Source organism: Lineus longissimus, chromosome 4, assembly GCF_910592395.1.
Source record: "Lineus longissimus chromosome 4, tnLinLong1.2, whole genome shotgun sequence".
Lineage (NCBI taxonomy): Eukaryota > Metazoa > Nemertea > Pilidiophora > Heteronemertea > Lineidae > Lineus > Lineus longissimus.
In genome coordinates, this window is record NC_088311.1 from 9,703,554 (window position 1) to 9,727,036 (window position 23,483).

General features: G+C 36.9%; 1 protein-coding gene across 2 annotated transcripts in view; it reads right to left on the reverse strand.

The window, feature by feature from the left end:
* Positions 1 to 23,483, reverse strand: part of LOC135486291 (uncharacterized) — a 73,974-nt gene that overhangs the window by 11,895 nt on the left and 38,596 nt on the right. For both annotated transcript variants that reach the window (XM_064768978.1, XM_064768980.1), the window contains exons 10-12: positions 22,187 to 22,251; positions 3,331 to 3,405; positions 1,535 to 1,690 (exon numbers count right to left, since the gene is read on the reverse strand). In XM_064768978.1, the coding sequence (XP_064625048.1) occupies positions 1,535 to 1,690; positions 3,331 to 3,405; positions 22,187 to 22,251 (296 nt within the window). The remainder of the gene's footprint in view (positions 1 to 1,534; positions 1,691 to 3,330; positions 3,406 to 22,186; positions 22,252 to 23,483) is intronic.

Here is a 23,483-nt window from a genome sequence, read left to right on the forward strand (position 1 = left end):
GGAGAGGTATTGAAAAAATATTTGCTGTGGCAAGTCTACAGATATAAAGAAATTATTTGATGAAAAAATTAATTTCGATTTTTGCTAATTGGGTAATAGGGGCCGTGTTTTGAGTTTTTTCTGCCAGTTGGCTGAAAAGAGTGAAAATATCAAAGTCTGTCTAATTTGTCGATTATCAAAAAATTTCCGTGGTCAATCACCAGTTTATTTTTCACCATTTACTTGCCCGACTGTCCGGAATAACATAATCTAAATTTCAGATTCACAACCGCACGCATTATTTGATGCGTCGCGGTCAAACATTGACAATTTAACTGCCAAAAGGCTTAAAAAATCAATTGTGGTCTTGTCTCATCTGGTTATATGAAAAACCCTCGATGTTTTTTGAGATTCTGAAAAACCTCTTATTGTTTATCAATTTGCTGCAAAACCTCTCCGGTATGCATAATGCTTGTGTTGGCTGATAAACCTTTCAAGGTTCTTCAAATATTTGTCTTCTGAAAACACTTCTGAAAATACAGTAAGACATTTTTTCACAAAACTGATCGATGAATGAAAATTACATTTGGAGGCCGCACATATAATCATCTTTGCAGGTGTCTAAGATAAAGACATTTTATACGCCACCCAGAGTTGTTGCAAATCAACTGCACTTCGTCCAAATGCAACTAGCTATCAATGAATTTGTAATGCTAATGTAATTAGGGGCCAGGGTATATGTATATTTGACAATTACAACTTTATGGATTCTATTTACAAAGAAAATCAGTCAGTTTGATGAAAGGGAGCTTAAAGGTGACTCAATAAAGAAGGAAGACGAGACGGAAATTCGTCATGAAAGTTTTTTTTTGTAACCGGGAATAATCAAAGCCTCTTAAGGCAAAGCAGATTTTAAATGAGAATTGTATGGGAAAAAGAGATACAGACATCATCCTCACAAAGGAACCAGTGGAAATTAGCGGATTTGGTTTCAAAACCTACAGCATAAGCCGAATTTTTATAGATGCCGGAACAGAAAGAAATCATATAAAGTTCATTTCCCTCGTCTAACCTTTAAATAGTAAAATACAGAAACGCCCTATGGAGAAGAAGCTATCATCTATAAACTATTCTTCTCCTTTCCTGTCAGACTAAGTCCAGTGCAGCACTTTAATGCATAAGCTGTTCAAGTTATAGTGTGTTGTACCAGTTTTTGAAGAAAATTAATCTTAGATCAAAAATGAAGAGTTAGATGGAAACTCGTTCTTTCTGTTCCAGCGAAAACCTCATTAGAAACTATCAAAAAATATATATTTATCCAACGAAGACTATTGCCTTTGGAAACTAGTAGTTATAGTTAAAACTTTTCCAATTTTAGATTACTTGATATTTCAGAAAATTTAATGAATAAATCTAAAATGACAAAATTACGATTAATATTGGAATGGTGAAAGATATGGAAACCAAACATTTACTTTTATCTGCAACTCTTGGCTGCAACTACTGCACAACCACAAAAAAACCTTTAGAACATGATAAACTAAGTTGTCCTTACCTGTGATTGGAGGGCAGGTGATTTCAACTCGCAGTTGCTGTAATATCCCACATCCACTGGTGAACGTATTTTTAGTTGTACATGTTGGACTGCCCTTGGCAACGTCTATGGTATAACGTCCATCGTAAGGACATTTAGACCCTCGGATTTTGGATGCTGGAAAGGAAAATGAACGGCGTTTTTTAAATATCTGTTATCATCCACGGCGCTTTGTTGATTACTTTAGTTTTATCGAACAAGAAACAAAAACATTTTTACTTGAAAAACTAAGTTAAAGCATAGTATTTCACTAGAAGGATTGTTAGAGGAACGTATTAAAGTATATTGGAGGAACATATTATGGAATATGATCTCAACATTCAAGCAAGCTGATGAGAGCTCGGTTCATACCCTGAAATATTTGGCTTGTGCCCTATCAGATAACTGTCATTCAATAACTAATTGATACAAATCAATCAAGGAATGTGCACAAATATCTGACTTGGAAGAGAAATCTACCAGTTCAAATATCTACGAGATATTATTATGTTTGGACCATGAAGTGGCACAAGGCAGATTTAGACGTTCCGCCTTGAAGAGGATTGGTCAATTGAAGCAACAAGGGACGTGTCAGGAGAAAGTATTGAAAATGATAGATATTGGCTTATTATGACCCGTACTTAAAAATCTGTCTCCTTAAAGTTTGGAGACCTGCTGATGGCATAAATCGATACATCGATAATATCAAAAATTGATAAAGACTTTATTGATTCTTGATAATTTCAAGAGACAGCTATGCATTGGTTATTTTGGAGCATGTAAGCGATTTGTAGTATACTCATATTAACTATTATACTTCATGTTCTTCTTTTGGGCAGGCGGAAAATGTTTCTCAAGAAAAATACGATCCACGAAAAACATACTGTACTCTTGTCAAGAAAATTTGTAGGTCGGGAAGTTATCCATAGAGAGGGTTCGGTATATACGTTATTCAGCATAAAAGGAGACGTCGCAATTACATGTACATATGTACTACTATCATGACTGGACTCGGCATAGTAAAATTGTCATCAGGATTTTCAGAACGAACTGTTGCATAAGGAGGGGCATCATAAGGCTGAGTGACTTCTTGAAGTTCGTGTTGAGTCAGAAAGCAATGTGTGTAGTGTGGAATGCAGGATCCAAGCGAGAAGGACTGAAGCAACCGAAAGGACCTTAATCCGCTAGTTGATGGCCTCGGTTTTCAGTATTCACAAGGAGAACACCATGCATCATATATTCCCACAGTAGACAAAGTAACATGTACTGCTTATGCCCTCTTAGCAATAGTTCCAACGATCCAAACAAGTGGACTTGACTGAATTACAGATGCCGATGGTCGAAGTCTCTTAGTAGATTTTTCCATTATTGCCACAGTCTGTAGACAAAAGTGATGCTTCCTGTCTGGCCTCACATGATATGAGTGCTCATGTTTACAGAATTAGTCTTCGCCGTCCATCATGGCCTCTCAGAATATTAATCGGCCAATGCGAACTTAGTCATCTTTCGAAGGCAACAGTACTACATTAGTTGCATAAGAAATCAGGTTTACTTTGAAGTAAGTACTGAAGAAAGATGCGTGTTGTGATAGCTGACAACCAATTACACATCTCCAAACGAATAAAAAGTGATTGATCTTTTACTGAAATGTAGGTATGGTGGTAAATGAGGATTCGTGAAATGAGTAGCTGGAAGGAAGATAAACCCTCTGAACAGAAAACTATTTGAACACTTCTATAGCTATCCCAATATTTTCACAAAATAACTATTTTACTAACGAATGAGCAATTGCTTGATACCACCGGTGAAATTATCTTCAAGACACGCGCTTGACTGTTTCTCAACCATTTTGCCTGAAAAGATAAGAGAATGACTTACGTTATATTTTGTGAATGGTATTACTCATAAGCGTAACATGTGATTGGCTACTAGCATCTAACATGGCATGTCCCCTCGCATCTGGAGACTTTATCAGGTGTGCAAAACGCGTGTTGATATTTTATAATAGTGATGTCCTACCTCATAGTCTTATGACATAATACTAGGCACTGCAAGAAACCACCATGTATTATCTCTTAATTCGGCTCTGACATTAGAAAAAAAATATGACGTCTCATCTTAAATAGATATAGAAAATACAAATATTTTAAAGCGACAAAGGAAAGCAAGTAATATGAAATCTGAAATCTGAAATCTGAATCTGAATCTGAAAAAGGCACATTTGTACAGGCACTGCAAGAAAAAGCCGTTACCTATCTGTTATACTAACAATGTTATAGATCACGCCATTTAATGCAAACTTCCAGTGTAAGAAGTAAGTTTTTAAAAGATTTTAATGGCAATAATTCATGTAAAATCCATGTTCTATTTGAAGAGAATATACTGGTTTATATAAAGTGTAAGAAAACAATTATATTCATTGTAGCAAAAAATAAGAACGATACCAACGATGGATAACTCTCAAATCAAAAGAAAGGTACAACAACACAAATCGAATATAAAGACAGTGCTAGTCATTTCACCTGAGTCTGTTTCTAAGCCATTGTTGGTTACACTCTTCTGCATTGAGAGATCAGCAAATAGAATTAAGATAATTTCGTTCAAGAGTGATTCAATGAATCTCGAGTGTTTGCTCAGCACTCTCAGTGATGTCAAGCAGAATATCTGCATCTCTCAGTGAATGAAATGAAAACAGACACCGTCGATAGTAGTCTCACGTTTTTATCTATTATTCTTACACACCTTGCAATGTTGTATGTATGCACGGAGTCTCGCGTTTGTGCGAGCCGTCTCGATTTTTTGATCGAGATGTAGACGGTGCGATCGAGTTGCACCAGCTGTGTTGGGTTCGAGGGAATAAAGTCACGACCGAAGCGAGTTTCTAATATGATTTGAGCGGACAACTCGTTAACTATTAGATGCGAAGGAAGTGAAAGTTTAAACACTGGGTCCGTGTACTATTAAAAGTCGAGACCGTTGGTCAAGGTCAAATTTCGCTTCAAACCTGCGGCCAAAGCGCGTCTGGCTAAGGCCACTCTAGTGGTGTCAGTTTTACCGATTGTAACCTAAGGGCATTGTCACCCTAGCCATAGAAACACTTTACAAGACCGAGTATTCAGGGGAATGGGCTAAAGTTCATTATACCATACAGCATACCGGTGTAACATCTGTGGTTGTTTCCCATGTGTCAGTGTTTCCAAACAATAGGCAGCTAGAGAGACCATGACTTTTCAATAGGGGGGATCCGCAGAAAAACTCGTCAATCTATTTTTGAGCGTTCCCAAACAATGAGGGGAAACACTCAAAAACAGAAACACTCAAAAGCATTACACCGGCACTACTCTACAGATTGTGGAAATGGTGGCTGTATAATGCATTAAATTGCGTAGTGTATCGCGATCAGATTGAATCGACACAATACGTTTTCACGAGATGCCGTGATGTGTGTCCGCACCGATGAACCCATCAGGGAAAACCAGACATGGTGACGGAAAAAACTGATTGACAGATCTCCATTATTGATAAAAATTGAAACTTGTCAAGAATCTGTGAATGACACATTTTGATCAGTATCATGAATCACCCAATGAATTTCAAAATGATAAATGCTGACAAATCAATATTGGTTTAAAACTCAAAGAGAGCATTGAATTTTGTTGAGGCCAGTGCAACTCGAGAATTCTCAACACGGATCTACTATAGTTCACGTACAAATGTGCTTACTATGACGTGGTGGTAATGGCTTTGAAATCAGGACCATCAAAGGTATGATAAACTCAACTGTCGATCAACATCAGTGAGAAAAAGACATTTGTATGCATGCGTTTTTGTATCAATGCCTTAAACATAAGGGATTAAGGAAAAAAAAACTTAAATAACTTGAACGTCATAGATTCTGTTCAAGGTTACACTTCAAAGTTGTATTAGTAATTACTTAAACGCAATTGTTACCATCTGAATAAGGTATTCCTCTCATGACGGTATTGGTTACTGAAGCTGCAGCGTTATTTAACATTGTTCAATTCCATGCTTAGTGTTTGTACCGATATCACCAGCGTTTTGCATGCACTAAAATTGCTTATCATGATTGCAACATTTTTTATTGATAAGTGTTATACTTTTCTGCACTAATTGCGGTTTAGTAATCTCATTAATGCTACTTTCTGATCACTAACGCTACACCGTGATCACTAATTGAATCACGCTATGCCGAAGCATGCCTGCAGTGGCTTTCACTGCATTAATAACCAAGATAAAAGTTATTGTTTTTACATGCTAAATGAGAGTTAGCTTTTCTTTTCTACTAATTATCATCACACCGCTTTTGACAGTTGGTAACTTCATTAGCATAGAATGCTTTGAGGATGAGTGTGTAAAAGTTATCAATGAAAAACAATGTTGCAGGTAGGCTCGTCCCCAGGGGAGAATCTTAGCACCTTTTTTCAACCAAATGCATCCAGGAAAGTTTCCAAGATATACATGTACCCACAGGCAGCCCAGGATTTGCTTATTACTCAGGGCATGAACTAATGAGAAAGAAGAAGAATCCAAGAGCTATAAAACGAAGATGTGCTCAACAATCTTCGAATGAATTACAGCATCCTTACCAAATTTCGGTTCGATGAATGTACAGTCAAAATGAAATTTTTCTGAAGTTTTCGTATTTTTCCTTCGGACTAAGACTGTTTTGAAGGTGGGTGTGGTCTGGGGCATAGGCTCAATGTACACAAAATCAATATCATGTACAGGAATTATTTTCGTTTAATGGGGTATCGCATTCATATTGTAAGAATAGTATAGTTTGAATGGATTATTAGCGTCCCTTCAATGTTATTTTAACATCAAAAGAACTATAAAACGCAGAATCCATGAGCTATAAAACGAAGATGTTTTCGTATTTTTCCTTCGGACTAAGTCTATTTTGAAAGTGGGTGGGGTGAGGGGCACAGGTACAATGTACACAAAGTCAATATCATGTACAGGAATAATTTTCGTTTAATCGGGTATCGCATTCATATTGTTAGAATAGTATCTTTAAAGGGCAATACAGATGATCCTATGGTTTGAATGGATTATTAGCGTCCCTTCAATGTTATTGGCCCAACCCTTATCATTTAAATTTCTTGTGGCTCGGGTAAATAATATAGGTACATCTGTTGCAGTTGTGATGCACTCAAGTTCGTTGATACGTGGGATTTATAGTATTTGTATTGTATATCAGTCCACAAAGCAGCATCATTGAAATCTGAATTCAGATGTACATGTACCTATCTATTAAAGCGTATTTCCTACAACAAATACAATGCCCTTCCCTCACTTTAATAGGTGTCGACACAATTGGAAATTTCAGTTCAACATTTCTGTACGAATGGAGGCCTTTAAAGGGCAAAATGTATGTGGAAATTTGCCCTTCTTGAAATATCACGAGAGTCACCTATAAAAAGAGGAACGATCATGTATGTATAGTATAGACATGCAATGTACATACATGATAGTTGTTTTTTTTGTTTAGCACACAGCGTTAGGGGCATGCTTTTCTCATAATCTTGTCCTTTAATGAGCATTACCCAAGAATATTCTTTCTAGTGAAGACCAGCTGCAGCCTGATCACTTTCTTAATATCTCTACAGAAAGGAAACAATCTACCCTCATCATGTTTTTGTACTCTTTGCCGCCAATGCACAATCAGCAGGAACAGTAATCAACGAAAATAATTATTATATTCCGACATGGTCCATAATGAGTGTCCATAATCAAGGAAAAAATATTCCTCGTATCATAAATATTTCAAACCTCGTCATCTTTTGATAATTAAGGGTGAATTGTGCTGCAACTCATTGTTGCATTGTGACTGGAATCTGATTACACAACTGATCTACTGCCGGCTGATGCCGCGATGAATCAAATGTGGGACAATTACTTTCGTGTTGACTAATTTGCCTTTGTTGCAGCTTCTCAGTACAATGATGTCATAAATTATTTGTTGGTGCTTGCTCTTTTTAGGCAGGCAACATATTCTATTGCAAGTAAGTGTGAGCATCTTAAGAAAAATTGGGCGTGTTATGGTTTGGGCGTGTTATGGTTTTTTAAAAAAGGGTTTTTTGCTGCTATCATCGTCATTGGTCAAAGTGGCCTTTAAAAAGTTACTAGTTGTATCTAGGGAACGTTTTAGAAAACTTGGACATTTTTCAAAAGCGGTCATCAGCACAGTTAGGGCAACACGAAGCATTTGAATGCTAATTTTGAAAAAAAATCCAACATCTTTTACTATATCATTGAATAGAAACGTAAAGAATCCAGACAATACGATTATCATTGTCCTAATGCGATGACATTTTATATCAGAGGAAGATATAATATCATATGACATGGTAGATAACCCGCTTCTTTGATATCAAGCTTTAGCCTTTGTTGAAGCACTAACGTTACCATTGCGGAAACATGATAATGAAATCCCCGAGAATCTCTATTTAAGACGTTAAAATTTTTACCTGAATTTGAGACTAGCTTCCCCAGTCTAATGGCACAATAACAGAAATGCCGACCTCTTCTTGTCATCAATCTGCTTCTTCAAAATGTTAATCCTAACAGGATGCATCCCCTCCCCCTTCCCCCACTATAGGCCTACACATGCACCTGAAATTGCGGTTTTGTCATTTATCATCATTTGTCCTTTAGTAAACATTGTATTCCCACTCTTGTTAAATTTGTTCAGTCGTGTCTGTTTGCCATCTTCGCCGTTGATTTAAGCCCTGCTTTTATCTTCAAACTCAACGTATATATTGTAAATGTACTTATATCCTTCACAGAATAAATCACTCTTTGTAAAAAAAAGATATGCTGAGCTAGATGTACCTGGGAACAACTTACGTCCGAAAAAAGAACAGAAATACAAACTACAAAGTCAGAATAAATATCAGTTAACTTTGAATAGTCCTGTAGATGGGTATTTGCCTCAACTTAATCAAACAGTACGTTTGAGCGCATATGCAGCGTTCAGTATCAAAGTCAATAAATGAAGCTATAAATGAAGCCTGCTAGACAGTGAAAAAATGCTACGTTCTCGCTACGACTGTTGCTAAATAATTAAGAGAACAATAGTGGATTATTTTGTGCCTCAATGAGCTTTAATGTCAACAGAATAAGTACATAATACTGCATGAGCAGCTTCGCTAACGGGGTTATAGTTTAGCGTAGGATTTTTAGCTCTTGTGTGATTAACAATAAAACAAATGATGACTGTTGCAAAAGAAGCTTAAATTCTAATAACCTTGGGCGATATGATTTACTCTACAGTAAATTATCCTGCCTGAGGGAATAATCCTCGTTACAAAGTATGTTGATTTTGAATTCGTATCTTTGTAGCCATGCAATGTGGAGTAATTTATAGCTCTTGCGTTAAGAAACAAACTGAGTTGAACAAAGTATTCACTAGTTATTATGCCCAAGTTAATGAAGATGGAATTCCTTCAGCAATAGAATTATTTTCCTTGCATATTTTTTTTTTCAGCCAGATTCAGGTTTCTGAACATTGCACCACGGTCAATGGCCAGTTTTCATGAAAATGGAACTTAACGAATTTTGACGTGTGGTTTCATTTTTTATATATAAAAGCAAAACAAATACAAAAGATAGATGCATGAACGTTCACGTATTAACGCATATATTCCACATCATACTGTCTACCGAATATCAGTTACCAGTTAAATACATGCAAAAGGTCATTAATCCTTGAAGTTCATGACGTTTTAATGTGTAACCCAAGAGATGGGCCTAAATCCCTCATCATGAATGATAAATTAACTCAAATCAGGTTCAATCAACTCCGTTTCAGTTTATGTTTCTGTGTTCAAGAGATGTAAGGTGCAAGCACTGTAATATAATGAACAGTATAATTACATGAACAGTATCTATATGGATGCCCTCTCTCACAAGTAGTGGTACCATTTCATACCTGACAGGTTGAACAACACCAACAAGTTAATGTAGCATGCCGACGGACGTAATGAGCAAGTTTTTAGATGAGAAAGTTTCTAATTAGATTTCTGGCGAGTGAAGGCGTTGTCTTTTGTTATGTGGCTAAGGCCGTAATGCATTTATCGCACATCAAGAGAGAAATGTAAGCTTGGGGAGACTTGTGCCAGCGTTGATGAATCTTTCTCATCCTACGACTGCACATGTGATGCCCGACAAATGAGGAGCCTGAAGCACTGTTCTGGCAGTAGCTAATTAGAACAAAGTGCTAGTTGCGTGCTGGACTTTCATCTAGTAAGACCATAGATGGATCAGGTCAAGATGATATAAGTGAACGGACGTCATATTTTAAGGTGCAGAAACAGATATCTGGCTTGGCATGTTAGGTATCCAATCCTGAAATAGTTTAGTATATTGATATGGTAAAACATTCTTAATGTCGCCACTTGACGATCGTTTCGTGCGCTGTGATCAGAATTGAGCAAAGAATTTAAGACTCCCCGGAATTCATCATTGAAATATGAACCAGTTTGATACTAATGGTTAAACCTGTGGTCTTTCTGCCCGTAATTAACAAGATAGCATGAGATAGAATACTAATTATTCTGACCACAACTTCGTACCAACATGAAAGAAGATACACTGGAGGCATACCGATGATGCTGACCACACAGGCAAGATGAAAGAAACCTTAAAAGGTGGGAAAGGCTGGGAAAGTAAACATGACCATAAGGAAACTTGAATGATGCATATCGAGCCCTGATGGAACATTTTCTGGCTCATTCATCTTCATGGTTTCTATCTCGAGATCGTGCCCGGCCATACCACTGACCATAGGATGGTCCATTTCATGCAGATATGTCAACTGCTAAAGCTATTGTTCAACTTGTCCAAGAAGCCTTCATTGATGTATATACTTATCAACATTTACATGCCTGAGAATCCGCAGTATCTCTTTTCATGGACGCCACCTGAAGAGATACGTTACAGACCAATGTCACCTATGACTTTTCCGTGATTCATACAACAAAATGCAACTCAGCGCACACCAAAACCAAAAAGAAATATTTTGGAATTGTAAATTGATAAAAATTGACAGTGTGACGAATTAGCATTGAATTCCAGTCATCAATGTTGACAAACCTTTTGAAGAGACTTGTTGTCGCACTATTTGTTTATTTATTGATTGTAGAAAATTTCCTTTATTAGTGTTGACAGGAAGCCAATATGGGAGGTTCGAGGTTCATCCCCTGACTCAGATCCCCGGGGGACCAAGCTATGACAATGATCAGTGATTGATAGTTCCCCTGTCTCTGTGATGTGGACACGGCCACCGACAAGTGCTATTAGATTACTGAGTGGAATAGCTTCACATCGGTCCTCAGTGAAGTCTCAAGCGACGGATGGGTTAAGGACTATTGGTACTGCGTGCTTGGGTCAGAAGACCGGTTCAGAAGCCATCTGATTGAAGGAGTAATATTCACAACAAATATGGAGTAAAAAATCAACACTTGATTTAAGGTGTCTGTTGGTCAAAACAATAACTCGACAAGGTTAGGCAATCATTTATAATTTATAATCATTGAAATATATATACATATCTATCAGGTGCTTTCATTTGTATCTCATATTTATATGAAAGCATTGTGGTTGAGAGTGTATAAACGCTTCAAATTTGCCCTGCTTATATTTTCTTTCGTCACTCAATATCAACCAATATATGTATATTTCAAAAGCTGATCACAGTGGAGTACAAGGCCGTACGTGTATTTCTACCCCATCTCCACGTAATGCATAATCTTCTCTCGATATTTATTCAATTATTCATATCACAACAATCAATAATGTTTCCTTCCTGATAAATAAATTTCTGAAGGTACAGATATGATTAAAGTTCTATTCTCCAATTAGAGGAAATTATTAGATAAGTATGTAACAGCCTACCATTTAGAACGTATTGTGCAGTAAGGAGGGTTGAGAAAGTTGTTACCTAAAGTATGTAAAGTGTTGTCAAATAATCGAGCCAGTCATATGGGACAATTTGTTTACAATGATGGACCATTCATTTGGATGAATGATTGATTAAAAATCGCATGAAAAACGATTGGTGTCATTAAAATTATGTTAATATTTCTCTGACTGGACGGTCATCCGTCAATATCAAAATCATAATGGCAGGCTCTCCTCAAAAAAGTATCGATAGAAATAAGAAACAAAAGTTTAACATGACTCGGAGATTTGACATGATTAAGTGAGGTCATCTATTAAATACCAATTCAATTTCTCGAAATATTTTGTCACTTTGCTCACGTTGTGTACATCTTTCATAAATCTCAAATTTGACTGAGATATGAATGCAAATATAATTCTCACCGTAAATTTTCTCCTCACTTCGTTATCTCGATGTTTGATTTTGACCTCGAGTCATGGTGATTCATCGAATGAATTGACACGTTGGTTGATTTTGCATAATGCCGCCAATTTCATCTTCAGAACGTCTGCACGTAACACGTAGAATTTCTTAACCCTAGAATGTGTTGTGTGTTAATAAGAAGAATACTGATACCAGATTTAATGTGGGTTTTCTATTAGAGTCAGTTAAAAGTTGTTGTTTTTTCTGTTGCTGTATCCAGCCAAACAAGCAGCAAAAGTGTCCGGCTAAATAGAATAAAATTTCAGTTGACATATTATATCGAAATCCACTCTTCAACTCTTCATTTGTATTACCAGGGGCAAGACAAGATTTTTTGTCCAGGTCAACCGAGGTGTTACACGTTGAGTAAGCTGCGCTGGACATGAGAGTAGAGTATAATGCACGGTGATGGGCGGCCGATGGTTTGATCGGCCTACGACCGGTGTGGCGGGGATAGTAGTCCTAGGGCTGATAGTCCGTGTAACAATAGCCCGCATTGCTAAATGTTTTGGTTAGGGTTAGCGGTACAATAGATCATGCTGCTTAATTGGTCAAATACAATGCTACCGGACTATGACTCCAGGGGGACTATATCCGCTGTCACACCGGGCCATCGAGAATTTTTCAGCCTTACGCTGAGTCTACGAAACATGTTAAATGATTTGCTTGAGCATGAGAATAACTATGTAATAATCCTTTCATGGCGATTTCTTCCAAGGTAGCGTCAGCAAAGAGACGCTCGGCTCTTCTTATTTGAAAGTTCATACCAGAACAAACTATCAAGAGACCCTAGCATCCCAACTTGGCATAAATACAATGTGACACCCTGTCCTTAAATGACTTAATAATGAACAACTAGTCATAACATATATCCAGAGGATGATGTATTTATCTAAGAAGCAAATGATCACTCTCTTTGTAGCTATCATGGGACAAAATGTCTCATCAAAAAGATTATATGACATGTATGAAAACGAATGATTTATTGCAATGATCACCTGACTAATTGTGGTGATGGCTTTTACCTCTTACCATATCGGAGACGATGGTGCTGTAAAATGAGAGATGTGTCTCCGCTGTATATTCTGTTCTACGATGGACATAATAACTTGGTATATTATGATGTTATTGAAATGGCAAATTAAAATGGTTGACTATTTCAAATCAATAAAGTACTTCATTGATCATGTCCAAGCCAAAGGTAGTGCAATAGATAACTTTTGTTGAAATCTATTAGGGTGGTTTAACCGTGATTACGGGGGGACATGGGGGAGGATGATACCACTAGCAAGCCAGTTGCATTGGTAACGAAGATCATCACCCCCAGCTAAGCAAATCTTAACCAACACTTAATGATATTTTTTCGAGTTCGAATACGACTCTTCGATAAATTCTGCAGATAATGATTATATGTATCTTTATCGATCATCCAATAGCAATCACTGACTATTTTTGGAGTTAGAATAACATACATTAATACGACTATTGCATTTCACCTTAGATAATATCTGCAGTTAATGAGTACTTTTATCTATCACCCAGTATCAACAACTGATAAGGCTGCAATGAAATCGAGGCAGATAATTGCAAGTAAACAATATGGCAATCTCTCAATGAAAACATTCTAAAATTGCAATTTTTATCAGGATCCTGTTTTTTTCATGAAATGGTTTGAAATAGAGTTCACCCCTAATTAAAGCATGATTTTGATCTGCTCTTAATTATGTTCAAGAAACGTCTGAGTCTAAAACTGAATGTATTCATCGACAATTTATTGTTTGTGCAATGAGTTTTTGTTGAAGGAATCTATTTCACAATTTTTGAAAAAATTACTTTGATTGATGAGTTTTTAGTATGTACGTGTTTGTCAGGTAACGGTTATTGCACTGTAAAATCGATGTTGATTGTAATTGTTTTAAAGAAAAAACATTGTTCGATTGACAAAATGATTTTTACCACAAAGTTGGTCTGTATTAATGGTAATGGAGCAGAACGTAATGTAATATACTTTAATGGCGCATTCGTCAGGCACATGCACCTTTAACAATGTTCGCTATTCCATGCCTCGTTCTTCTCCGAGCTGGTTCCCTTGGGTCAGATATGCCCATCACATCCATGGTTAATTAATTGTTTATGAAGCCCCAGGTGAAGGTCAGCGTGCTAAACCTGGAAAAACATAATGAAAAGTTGCTAAACTGTTTATGTGGTCACTTCGAGTAGAAATGCAATTAACTTTTTTCTCTACAGTGACCAACAGGACTGACCACCGGTGACAGGAGGTAATTATCAATTTTCGAGGTGTTTTGACTGCAAACACCTTGCGAGGATGCTGACACGCGGCGAAGAAAGAATATCAGTCCCTCACAGCATGGCACACCCAAACATCTCCGGTGTATTCATTCATGCTGGAGGGTAAGATGTGACATGACATCGGAATAGATTCTAATCTGATACCGTCTGAGCCATTGTCCGGGCCATTTTCACAGTAATGATACAGAGTAAGGTTTCCTGGATTTTGATGTATTGTCATGCAAATATGTATAAATTTTCTGTTTTGAATGCAATGTATGGAGAGTTAGCAGTGAACTGCTCCCATTCTCACTTCCGTTTGTCTTCCGATTTTTGGCATAATTTTCAGCTATTTTATATTTGTGCTTATTTGCAATACCAGCAGTGTGACTTCATCCCGAGTTGAATAGGGGGATGGATGTCATCTCGCCGAGGGAGCTCGGCAAGTGGGTTTGCCAAATTTATGAAAACAGACATTTCATGGGTTTCGTCGAAAGGAAAGTATGTTCCATCTGTTAAAAGCATGATGACCAACAACTAGGTGTAATGAACACAGATCACCAGATCACCAGATCACCATAAAAATGTAGCCAAGTTATTTGTGAACATTTTGTGTGTTCTCCAGATCAATCATAGGAAAAAATTATGATATTCTTTACTTCAGAATATCACTCGCTGTGTACTGGGATAAAGGTCTCAACCAGACGAAACCTGGTAAATTTCAACTCAATACATAAAATCACTGTTTTCTGTTCTTTTCTTGAATTTGGCAAACCCTCTTTTCGAGTTTCTCTCGGCAGCTGGGGTAGCTTTTATAACCAGGGTGGTTATAATGAACAGTTCAGTGCAGCAACTTTACCTTTTTGAATCCAAACAACACGAACACTGGTCCAAAAACTGTCAGTTGGAAAGACGTCCGACATGGCTGATAAGTCACTGGGGCAAAAAAGTGCCACAAGCGCACCGTTGACGTTCTTTCGCTGATGAAGCCATTGTCATGTACAGTGACAGTTTCGTCGCCGCCTCTTGCAATTTGGTGGCCAATTACACTAACAGTAATGAGGATAACAAGTCCACTAGAGGCTGGAGCGTGTCTTCGTGGATTCCAATCTTGAACTGCACGCAATATGGTAGTTAGAGTGGCTATAATAATGACCAAAGAGGAACATGTGTTTGCGTTGTAATGGGATCACCATGAGCTGAGCTCTTTTTTGTTCGTTTTTTACAACCACACCTGATTATGTAATCAAAGAACAGGAATGTACTTTGCACCAGTATGCCCGGAGCAAACTATAAACAACATCTTAACCCTTAAATTTTAAATCTGAAAATAATCACCTTTAAAACTTTTGATCATACTCATTTAGGATTTTTAGACTGCAGTAATTCAATAAATGGACCCATTTTTGACGAATCAACCAAATGCCTTCAAAGCATCATGGAAGTTTCCAGGTTTGTGGGTTTTTTTCAATCTTAAGAAAGAGTAAGCTAAGGTGTGATGACGTCGTGGTTAGAGCTGAAAGCAATATGGCTCATTTCTTCTCTTCCAAATGTCAATCAGTCAGGCTAACAGATTAAGTTGGTACAGTGTAGGATGATTATCTTGATTATGGCAAATTGCCTAGTCGGGTAACTCAGAGACTTGGCGGTAATTACACCATTCCATAATTACCAGTATAATCTTGGTCTCTGCCCGGAGTTCGTGGTGCAATGCCAGCGGCAATAAAGCTATATCAATCAGAAATGAGAGGAAAAAAAGCCAACGGTATTCATTGGTTATCCAAAAAAAGGATTTTTTCTGAAGAAAGTCCTGTAATATCTGATAGATATGAATGGTTTCACCTTTGCTTTGTTTCAAGAGTATCATATTTAGCTGGTATCTTTTGTTGTTTCAAAAGGTTTATTTTTTGTACTTAGACGGAAGAAGTTTTTGCCGGACTAGATAATGCTTTATCATTAGAAAAAAGATATAGTTTTAATGTTTCTCTTTCTCATATCCCACGGATTGGCTGGTACTGAGTATGCCCCTAAGGTCAGTCAACTCTTAGAACCTTTGAGAAATAGAGGTGTTTGAAATTTGTAAGAAAAAAATTATCCACCCCTCAGAGGTTTTCTGCAAACTCGAACTTGAAAATACACTACTTTTGTTTTACAGATTCTAAAAAAGCTTTAAGGTTTTATGTTTATCATTTAGCTAAAAAATCTAAACGAATACATATTCGTGTTGGACGAAAAAAAGCTTTATTTCTAACAGTTTATGCCAACAACATTTCTATTGTACTGAAGATACATGTACTAACCATTGACCCAATAAATGTTCCGTTAAAAAAAAATTACCCTCAACAAGAAAACTTTCAGTAACAACAGTTATAATTTTACGAGAAGTTCTACTAGGATTTTGGTCCAAAAGTTTGTGTGACTTCACGGATTAGATCAGATAAGGCATAACACAAAGGCATCGAATCACAATCATCTTAGTTGTGCCGGCCCCTTCGAAATAAAGTTTTATCATACAAACAGAAAAGGCATGGTGATATGAATAAAGACTAGCAAATGCTTTTATCTAAAACTCCATGTACGTTTACAGGAGGCCTTTCTGTACAAAATTGACGTAAAAGCATTTGCTAGACTTAGGAAACATTCCTGCACAACAAACGACTACACCAAAGATAGATTAATTAATGTTTAATGGACCAAATGGATATTTAGCCCCTAGACCTAGTCGTTTATGTCTAGCATAATGGTCAGAGGCTGGGTTTTTTTCTGTTTTAGACTTGTTTGTCGTTACTTTCTTTTACATGGATGATCCACAGGTTTGCAGACGATGGCTAAAGGCCTTGGCTACCATTTAACATGCTACCAACATATTTCCATTTCACGAGAAAGTGACAGTCAGAGTATTGATGATTCACATAGAAAACGAGACAGTTTAACAATATCTTGTGTCTTATTTTAAACAATCATATCTTACGAAAGCCCAGAAGACTCATATGAAATTCAGAATCCGAAATCTTGTATCTTGTATCTTATATTACATGTTCAGAGCCTAGTCAGTAATAGCATCGAATAGAAATTTAGATTTCCATATCATCAAGGACTGTTCCCTTGGCTTAGTTCCTTGGCCTGGCTCAAAATGATATTGCATGATTACAAGAAATGTCTAAATTGGATGCTTATTAATTCAAGGACAAGAGATTACATATCAAATTACACCAAATATCGAATATTTAGAGGTGATACGGAATTCCGTCAACTACATGTAGGGCCTTACTCGTAATAAAATCGAGTTAAGTTTAGCTAAGTTGCATGACCTTGTTAAAAATAATCAAATAATGCAACATATCAAATACTTAGACTTGATGACTAAGTATACTGCTTGATGTGAATTGTATCAACATAGTCATCCTGCAAGATTACATGTCGTTGGATCTGACTAGAATATGGAAAAATATTGGGAAAATGGTGAGAGACAGAGTTAGAACTCGTGAAGTCGATTGGTCATATGGGTGTTAGCTGTATCAGACTTAATCAAAGAATCAAATATTTTGAGATGACACGTGTTATATTAGAATTGAAGATGTCACGAATCTGAATTAGCTGCAATTACTTATTTGTCACTATTCGTGCGTGGTCTCTCGGGAAAGGAGTCAAAGTAAATGAGACTTAGTCATACAATATTTGAAATGATATTACAAATTACCTTGTGCGAATAACATTACTTTTATCAGCTTGCACCAGGTCTGATGTCCGAAACCATCAGGTAAACTTCATTTTTCACTTTTGAAATTGTTGTTTCTTTGTTTACATTGTTTAGCTGTGTCCTGCAGGTAATTAGAATCCCCGTAGTGCAGTTACTAAGTATGCCAGTTCGATAGAAATAGGCAGTTATAGTGTTACGATACCAGTCCAAACAACAGCATTAGTAAAATTGATATTCAACGCGTTCATGTATTTACATAATTGGAAAATCTCAATTTCAATTTTCGAAACCAACTTTTTAAACCGGTATACCCGGTCTTTGAAGTGATAAGGCGAAAGATCATGACATACACTCCCTGGTGATCATGTGCCATTAGACACTTCAGAGAAGCCAGGTGCAGTCATCCATTTTTGATGACATTATTGAAATATGGCAATCATCTTGGTCACTCTGTTCAAACAATAACCTAGCTTGGATGATTCACAATAATAATTATGGTCATTTTTACAGCCTCATCAGGGAGTGTGTAACTTTACACTTGAGTAAGCCGCTTGTTAGCCTCACGTGGTCAGAGAAAAAATGAAGCAGTGATTGTCCACAATTGCTGGAATTAACTCACCGTAGTTGGCCTTAGGGGATTAAGATATTAACCACTCATTGCTAGGGACGACAACGATGTCCACGCTTCGAATAGCTGAAGATTTCAGTACATCATTGTCGTTGTTGTGTTTCTGTCTCTGCGGCAAAAGTGCTGAATACTTGTATTGGAAACGAGGAAAATGAATTGCTTTCTCTTGTTAAAGGGTAACTCGTGTCAAATTTCACCATATAATGTTTTAGCTGTTTTTGACAAATGACTACGTCACTTTCTCATAAATCGGTAAGGTTTTCGAATCGAAATGCACATTTTCTAGAAATTGATGGTTTAATCCCGCCCGGACGGCTCGCTTCGATGTCGTTTTCGTTGATGACGTCACAACGTGAACATTTTCGCGGTCGCGGTGGTTTACATTCAGCGATTTTATAATAAATATAATTTAAAAAATGGAAAATTTGAGCTTTACATTTGTGATCAACAATTAAAGACGGACGTATTTTCGCCAAGTTGTAAATCACATCATAGTATCACTTTAAGATGGTTTTTTTTATCAAGCATGGATTGTGTTGGAGAGATTTTGCCAGCAAATTATTCCAAAAAGACTAAGGACTTATCTCAGACATGCTCCTAGGGCGAACAACAATGATTAAAGGAAACCCTTGGTAACACTTTGATATAAGAAGCCTTTAATTACAGTCGGGTGCATGGGAAAACAAGGCTATAAGACAAAGTTATAAGACTTCTATGAGAGTCGCTCGATCACTAATCAACGAATAGGGATACTTGAGAGCAAGAAGCCACAAATGTTTCATTATTGTTCATCAAGACAATTCCTGATGACAAATATTGCAAGCTAGTCTACATTGGGTCACAAGTTATTGTGATGGAATTATTGTTTAAGAATACGGTGCCAAGTCTATCCATGAAAAATATAATTTTGTAATTAATATGCTCTTTAATTCACAAGCTGTGATTCTTACACGTCTCTACAAGTCCAATGAACGATTTCAAAATTATCATGGTCTCAATGAAACAGCAACAACAGGCAGGTTACCTTCTCCGACGGAAGGTAATTTAACTTGATTTTAATGACATACAATTTTCTTCATTCAATTGAATTAATTTTGAGTCTGGCAGACATAATTAAGGGTATACTGTGATCCTTAATTATTCTATCAGCAGGATCTGAGCAATCATTTCAACAGTGTTATAACAACTCAAATGGAGTATGGTGCAAATGGCTCGGATTAGCCTTCCATTTAAGGTTATAATTTTCCCACTGAATTTAAATTAGATTCTGACTGTGAAGGGACGATTATTTGAAGACTTTTATAGAACTTTACATTATCACAAATATCCTTACCATCGATCTTTGCCGTATTCCAGGCCGTTGCTGACCATTATACTTAGGGATCGTGCAGAATTGTTTGTTTTTTTGTTGATAATCTGAAGTTCTGAGATCGAGTGATCTTAGTCATGATCTAATGGATAAGAGATGACAATTTAGCCTCTTTAAGGGGTCAATGGTTAGACCGTTGCTTTGCATGGAAGTCGTAGGCCCTATCTTTGGCCTCCTGCCATTTGAAAAGTTTAAAACTTTCACAAGATGTTTTGTTGTTTTTTTAATCATTGAACAGCAAGTTCTAAAATTTTACGGGGTTGATAACATGATCCCTTTCTTATACTTTGTCCTGCAGCTTTGACCTACGTTGGCACACCTTGTGTCAATTTCGAGCACAGAAATAAAATGCTATCACAGAGACCACGCAAAGGACTTCTCAATCCAAGCTTATCTCTACATCGAAGAGACGACACGAGCAGCTGCATTGCCAGAGCCAATCGCCAGTGCTAATTGTGAAAAGCTCTGGCATCCCAAGATGATAGAAGCTAATCTAGTAGATATGACACATCATCTGGGAGCTGGTGACTGGTCGTGGCGACATCACCTGCATTTCCACTCGACATATCATAACTCTTTTACGTGTGGGATCTGCGCATATGTACATGTACATGTACATGTAAGACGTCAGATTGAAGTTCCTACATTTGGCCATAGAATATTTCATCATCGAATGCGAAAGGAACGTGACCTGAATCGAGCACAAGCTGTAGATATCTGCTGAACTCAGTACTTTTCTGTATTTTCTGTATTACTGCAAGGTATCTACCTTTTAATTGATTTAGATAACAAAAGAAGTAAGCCTTTGAAGGAGTGAAATCATACTTGACCAATATCTTCGCCAATCCAATTGATCATGGTCCAAATCGACAATAGACACCATAGGTTGGTAGGGAATATACTCGCGGACTTAAGAGGTCAGTTTTGCATTAATGAACTCGAGCTTTTATCACCAATCTCATGACAGTATGAATCAATGGAGATCAGTTTAGCTTTCAATATCCGTGGCCAGTAAACCTCCAACATCGAATTCAAGATGCCCATACCGTAGAAAAAACTGACCTCTTAAGTCTGCCGCGGTTGGGTATTTAAATCAGGGTCACCTGTCTTTCATCCATTTAGAATACCTTACGGATAGCAATTTCACAGCCATGGTTAAATATGAAAAAATGAAATTTACAACAATACAAAAAACGAAATGCATGTTTTTAGTTTTAAATCGCCTCTATAGCCTTCGTTTACTTTTCTATAACAATATTCTAGAAGCCTCTACTGTTATAAATAAAAAACTGTTAGTTTAAAAAGAGATAAGTTTTGGAGTATCTTTTACCTTTTGTTATTCGTGACACATGTATCGAAATTAAGGCCATATTATAATATGTATATCGATTGATAAATGCTCTTGTTGACATTGACTTATATGATAAAAAAGACTTGATTTAATTGCCTTTTAATGGTTCTATTTGATCAAAAAGCACTGAAAAAAACAAGTCAATGCCCCTAGAGAGGAGAAATCACATGATTGGATATATATTTTTAAACTATGTATAAGTATAAGTAAAGATCGGAAAACAGAGAGTTCGTTATTAAGAATGATATAAGAATTATATGGCTGCAGGCTGCAGGCTGCAGGCTGCAAACTCGACTATTTGGAACACATTCATTAACATAATTAGCATGATTAACAACATACTAACAATTCTGAGCTTTTAAATTTTCTGTATACATTTTAATAAGAGTATATGAACATGATAGAAACCACTACTGAAAATGATTGATATTCAAAATTACATAGCTATTTTGTGTCTCATTTTTTTCTTATGGTGTTGACCCAGAGCAGATCTAGGGATGACTGAACCTCTGAACTTGAAATGTTCAAAGATACAGTGAACTATGGAATGCCAAAGCAGCCAACTGCAAAAGACATTAGGGACAACTTGTAACCATCATTAACTGTTAAGGAAGACAGATGAGGAGGATAACATAATGACGCACCATGAGATGAAGATCGCGCCAAGAAGGTGATTAATCCTATGGTAAAGAGATTACAGGATTTACTTGCAATGGGCCTTCTGATGCAAGCAACAGAGTTTGGCTCCTGTTAGAAGCTATTATGACAAGAAAAAAAGGGCAAATCAAAAACAAATTTGTTTGGCAAATTGGTTAAATTGGAAGCATTTGAGTTGATTTTACAAAAGAAAATGTTAATGTCTTTTTTACTTTTTTTTACTTCTTTTAGCACCAGCTAAGTGTTGACTTACCCCGGTGGAATTCAGCAATGTCATCATTCCGTTGTAATATTCGAACACACTGGAATTTGGTTTCACTGTAAAGAAAGTAAGAGCAAAGAAATCACGTTAACAGTAACAAGTCCAAAGGGATGAACATTACATATGTGAAGGGACAGGATGAACTGATGTTTTGTTGTCTTTTTTTATTTGAAATGTTCCTCCCGTGACTACCACAACTGAAAAGACCTTAATAAGGCACCCCTTGAAAATGTGTGAATGACACCATATGCCTGTCAGCCATGCATGCATTGCAGTATCAACTCGGGCTGCCTCTCCTTGCAAAGTGTTACAGCCTAATACGTCGATGCCATAGTTATTCATTTTCCACCACCAAGGCCAATGTATCTCAATTATTTCTCAATGACTTCCACGCTATGGTTGGTTACAGCCAAATTACTGTATGGCCAACGGTAACTTAGCATAGGGATCTCACACTGCCTTGATTGAGCTCTAATGAGATGAATGATATGCTTGGGGCAGTCAGGGTCTCCATGTTGTTGTGAAATATAAAGGTAGAAGAAATATGCTAGATACTTAGACGAAGTAAAAATAAAAGCAACATCACCAAAGATTTTGAACAGGTTTTGTTATCAGATATAAACATGTGTTAGAAAATATCATTGGCACTTTTATTGGCAGCGCAGGGATCAAAAAGATAAGGAATTCTCAAAACTGCTTTATAGATGAAATTATTCACTTCTCTCTGAACCCATCCCGTCTCGAAATAAACTGTTGTCTGACATCAACATTTCATTTGTTTAAAAAATACGATTTTTTTGCAGGAATATGGCCGACCGGCTACCCAAAGGGAAAAAAGGATTCATCTCGCATGGCATCAAGCCATTTTGATGAGATGACCTTTATCTACGCAGCAATTTACAACACAGTAAGCACTCGTAAATATGTTAAAGATACATGTTTCATTTGATAACTTAATGAACCTTTTAGTCAAGGATATTTGAACTTCTTGAATTGTGGATTCGGGATTGTTCTTATCCAGGAATCCCACACCGGTCACCTCAGCTGTAGATATTCTCTCAGAAATAAAGGTTCACGAGTTTTTGAAATCCTTTAAGGTTTTTCACTTCACTGGAAAACCTCCGCGGGTTGCACATTTGTGTTGGACGAAAAACCATTTGAGGTGTTTCAGAACCTTTCTTTATTTCTTTGAGTGTGATTGAATAAAACATCCAGCAAGGGATCGTTCTTACAATAGGAGATAATCTTTTGGCTTTTCAATTCTCTAGAATATGGAGTTGACATTTGC